This window comes from Cebus imitator, unplaced genomic scaffold (genome assembly GCF_001604975.1).
Source record: "Cebus imitator isolate Cc_AM_T3 unplaced genomic scaffold, Cebus_imitator-1.0 Scaffold82, whole genome shotgun sequence".
NCBI classification, from domain to species: Eukaryota; Metazoa; Chordata; class Mammalia; order Primates; family Cebidae; genus Cebus; species Cebus imitator.
In genome coordinates, this window is record NW_016107397.1 from 7,096,021 (window position 1) to 7,100,975 (window position 4,955).

Below are 4,955 nucleotides of genomic sequence, written 5' to 3' on the forward strand. Positions count from 1 at the left end.
TTCTCCTGCCTCAGCCTCCTGAGTAGCTGGGATTACAGGCACGCGCCACCATGCCCAGCTAATTTTTTGTATTTTTTTTTTAGTAGAGACGGGGTTTCACCATTTTGACCAGGGTGGTCTCGATCTCTTGACCTCGTGATCCACCCGCCTCAGCCTCCCAAAGTGTTGGGATTACAGGCGTCAGCTACCGCACCTGGCCCAGTTTTCCTTCTTGATGGGGTGGAGTGCAGTGGTGCAGTCACAGCTCACTGCAGCCTCAAAGCCCTGAGTTCAAGTGATCCTCTTGCCTCAGCCTTTCAACCTCCTGGGATCTCAGGCATGAGTCATGCGCCTGGCCTGAAACCAAGCTTTCTTACCCCAATCGCAGACCTTGATCAAGTCTAGCTGAATCGCCTATGGCCTCCTAAGTCCCTCATGAGAGATCACTTCTGAGTCCTCCAGCATGGAGAGCTCACCCACTGGGGAAGCATGTATTTCCCATGGGAAAACTATGGTTATGGGAAGTTTCCTCTTTTTTAAGAACGGGATTAGAGGTGCTCTCTGGGGTGTCCTCCTACCAAGCAGCCTGTTGAAGGCCTGGTGGTGTTCAGGGAGCACGGGTGACACTCGCCGTCGCTTTAGTTTCATCTTGAGCCCCTGAAGCGTCTCCAGCACCCAGGTCTCCTCAGGCTCAGGGGCGCGCTCCTTCTCTGTCTCCTCCTCGGGCTCCTCCTCAGATTCATCCGACCACTCCCTCTTCCTTTTACGGCAAAGGAACCAAGGCGAACCGGGACCTTCCCAAGGAGATGAGTAAAGAAAGCAGGCCACCACCGTGTAATGTTTCTGTAATTGATTACCTCAGACCGTGACCCAAAGCCCCAAAGCACTCTCCATCCACCCCGGCCCCGCAGACTGTTGGCTTCTCCCTTGCTGAACCCCATATGCCTCTCCTCTTCCTCCCCATTCTTCCATCTGTCTGTCCTCAGAATGCCTCCTCATTTCCTTCCCTGGTCCCTGGCTTGCTCAACCCCCGCCCTTTTTTTTTTGAGACTCTCTTGCTTTGTCACCCAGGCTGGATTGCTGATTGTATGTGGTGCAATCTTGGCTCGCTGCAACCTCCGTCTCCTGGGTTCCAGTGATTCTCCTGCCTCAGCCTCCCAAGTAGCTGGGACTACAGGTGCCTGCCATAATGTCTGGCTCTATTTTGTAGTTTTAGTAGATATGAGGTTTTACCTTGTTGGCCAGGCTGGTCTCATACTCCTGGCCTCAAGTGATCCTCCTGCCTTGGCCTCCCAAAGTCTTGGGATTACAGGTGTGAGCCACTGCACCCAGCCTGAGTCCCTTTTTTCTTCCCCCACCCACTCCCTCAGTCGCTCCTTCCTGACTTCTGGGTCTTTCTTTCTTTCTCTCTTACTCTCTTTCCCTTTCTCTCTCTTTCTTCCTTTTTTCTTTCTTTTTTCTTTTTTTTTTTTGAGACAGGGTCTCACTCTCTCAACCAGACTGGAGTGCAGTGCCTCTATCTGAGCTCACCGTAACCTCTGCCTCCCAGGCTCAAGAGATTGTCCTGCCTCAGCCTTCTAAGTAGCTAGGATTACAGGCATGCACCACTACTGCCTGGGTAATTTTTGTGTTTTTAGTAGAGATGGGGTTTCACCATTTTGGCAGGCTCATCTGGAACTCTTGACCTCAGGTGACCCCTCCGCCATGACCTCCCAAAGTGCTGGAATTACAGGCGTGAGCCACCGTGCCTGGCTCCCTTCCTTCTTCTTAGTCAATCCTCTCCCATCTCATCTTCCTCCAGTCCCCTCGCCTGATGGTCCCAGTACTTCATCGTCCACCACCTCCTGGAGGAGTACCCCGAGGTGCTAGGCTGGGGGCTCCTCTCCTCAACCTGGGGCTGAGGTTGACAGCCAGCCATGATCTCTCCCAAACTCTGTTCCCCCCATGAAACCTGGTCCCTGTTCTGCCCAAAGCTTTCATCCACACTCTACTAGGACCCAGAGGAGTGAGTTCTCTAGTCTCAAGGCTGGGGAGAAGTCGGGCGTGGAGAACAGCTCTGAGAAGATGCTGTTGTCCACCGGAGCTCCCAAGCACCCACAGAGTTTGGTCCTTCCAGTCAGGAAGGTTGGAATTGCAGACGTCTTTGGTCATTCCAACCTGGCAAACAGTTTGAAGAAAAACACAGAGGTGAGGCACGGTGGCTCACACCTGTCATCCCAGCACTTTGGGAAGCCGAGGCGGGCAGATCATGAGGTCAGGAGTTGGAGACCATCCTGGCTAACATGGTGAAACCTCATCTCTACTAAAAATACAAAACAATAGCCAGGGTGGTGATGCTGGCCTGTAATCTCAGATATTCCAGAGGCTGAGGCAGGAGAATTGCTTCTACCTGGGAGGCAGAGGTGGCATTGAGCCGAGATTGCTCCATTGCACTCCAGCCTGGGTGATAGGGGAAGACTCCGTCTCGAATGAATTAGTGAATGAATGAATGAGAAAAGTCAGCAAGGGACATTAAGTTTCACATGGCACAGCTAAAACCGCTTTCTTCGTTTTTTGATTTTGTTTTTCTTTCTGTTCTTTTATTTTTATTTATTTATTTTTTGGAGATGGACTCTTACTCTGTTGCCCAGGAGAGAATTCAGTGGCGTGATCTCAGCGCACTTGCAACCTGTGGCTTCAGGCAATTCTCTTCTCTCAGCCTCCTGAGTAGCTGGGATCACAGGCGTGCACCACCATGCCTAATTTTTGTATTTTCGGTAGAGATGGGCTTTCACCATGGTAATCAGGCTGGTCTCGAACTCCTGATCTCAGATAATCTACCCACCTTGGCCTCCCAATGTGCTGGGATCTCAGGCATGAGCCACTATGCCTGGCCTGAGAATCCAAGCTTTCTTATCCCTATCACTGACCTTTATTGAGTCTGGTCAAATCATCTGTGGCCTCCTAAGTGTCCCTCAAGAGTGATGCTTAGGATCCTCTGACTCCTCCCACATGGAGAGCTCACCCACTGGGGGGCATTTCCCACTGGGAAAGTATGGTTATGGGAAGTTTCCTCTTTTTTAAAAGAAAAGGATTAGCAGTGCTTTCTGGGGTGTCCTCCTACCAAGCAGCGTGTTGAAGGCCTCGTAGTTCTTAGGGAGCGCGGGTGACACTTGCCGTCGCTTAAGCTTCATCTTGAGCCCACACAGGGTGTCCAGCACCCAGGTCTCCTCAGGCTCAGGGGCGCGCTCCTTCTCTGTCTCCTCCTCGGGCTCCTCCTCAGATTCGTCTGACCACTCCCTCTTCCTTTTACAGCAAAGGATATTAGGCGTACCAGGATCTACCCAAGGAGACAAGTAAAGAAAGCAGTGCTTCCACTGTTGATCACCTGAGACCCCGACCCCAAATCCCAAACCACTCTCCATCCTCCCAGCCCCACAGACTGTTGTCTTCTGCAAGCCATCTTTCCATCTTTCTCCCTTACTGAAACCCATGTGCCTCTCCTTCTCCTCCCCATTCTTCCATCTGTCTGTCCTCAGAATGCTTCATTTCCTTCCCTAGTCCCTGGATACCGGACTTCCTCCTTTTTTTTATTTTGTGGGACAAAGTCTTTCTCTGTCGCCCAGGCTGGAGTGTAGTGTTGCCATCTCGGCTCACTGCAGCCTCCGTCTCCTCGGTTCCAGTGATTCTCCTGCCTCAGCCTCCCAAGTAGCTGGGATTACAGGTGCCCACCATAATGCCCAGCTCATTTTTGTATTTTCTGTAGAGATGGGGTTTCACCATCTCTACAGAAAATACAAAAATGGCCAGGCGGGTCTCAAACTCCTGACCTCAATTGATCCACCTGCCTCGGCCTCCCAATGTGCTGGGATTACAGGTGTGAGCCAGTGTGCCTGGCCTGAGTCCCTTCTTTCTTCCCCAACACCCTCTTCAAGTGTTCCTTTCTGATGACTCGGTTCTTCCTTCTTTTTTTTTTTCCTTTGACACAGAGTCTTACTCCCTCACCCAGACTGGAGTGCAGTCGCAGGATTTCGGCTCATTGCAGTCTCTGCCTTCCAGGCTTAAGCGCTTCTCCTGCCTCAGCCTCCTGAGTAGCTGGGATTACAGGTGTGCACCAGTACTGCCAGGATCATGTTTGTATTTTAGTAGAGACGGGGTTCCACCATGTTGGCTATGCTGGATTCAAACTCCTGACCTCAGGTGATCCACCCGCCTCAGCCTCCCAAAGTGCTGGGATTACAGGTGTGAGCCACTGCGCCCAGCCCCCTTCCTTCTTCTTAGTCAGTCCTCTCCCATCTCTTCTTGCTCCAGTCCCCTCACCTGATGGTCCTGGCACTTCATCATCCACCTCTAGGAGGCAGTACCCCAAGGTGCTAGGCTGGGGGCTCCTCTCCTCAACCAGGGGCTGCGGTTGACAGCTGGCCATGATCTCTCCCAAACTCTGTTCCCTCCCATGGAACCTGGTCCCTGTTCTGTCCAAAGCCTTCTTCCAGACTCGACTAGGACCCAGCAGAGTGTGTTCTGTATTCTCAAGGCTGGGGAGAATTCGGGAGCAGAGAACAGCTCTGAGAAGATGCTGTTGTCCGCCTGAGCTCCCAAGCGCCAACAAAGTTCAGTCCAATCAGGAAGACTGGAATCTCTCATGTCATTGTTTATTCCCGCCTGGCAACCAGATTGAAGAAAAGCATAGGGGGTGGGCACGGTGGCTCACGCCTGTAATCCCAGCACTTTGGGAAGTGGAGGCGAGCAGCAGATCATGAGTTCAGGAGTTCAAGGCCATCCTAGCTATCACAGGGAAACCTCGTCTCTACTAAAAATATAAAAAATTAGCTGGCATGGTGTGGTGCTGGCCTGCAATCCCAGCTACTGGGAAGCTGAGGCAGGAGAATCACTTGAACCCAGGAGGCCGAGGTTGTGGTGAGCCGAGATCACGCCATTGCACTCCAGCCTGGGTGATAGGGCAAGACTCCGTCTCTGAAAAAAAGAATGGGGGTTCA

At 52.1% G+C, this 4,955-nt stretch overlaps 1 protein-coding gene across 1 annotated transcript in view; it reads right to left on the reverse strand.

The window, feature by feature from the left end:
- LOC108307876 (speedy protein E4-like) overlaps positions 1-4,955 on the reverse strand; it is a 13,304-nt gene that overhangs the window by 6,210 nt on the left and 2,139 nt on the right. The window contains exons 2-3 of the mRNA XM_037740403.1: positions 3,083-3,310; positions 558-773 (exon numbers count right to left, since the gene is read on the reverse strand). Of these exons, the coding sequence (XP_037596331.1) occupies positions 558-773; positions 3,083-3,310 (444 nt within the window). The remainder of the gene's footprint in view (positions 1-557; positions 774-3,082; positions 3,311-4,955) is intronic.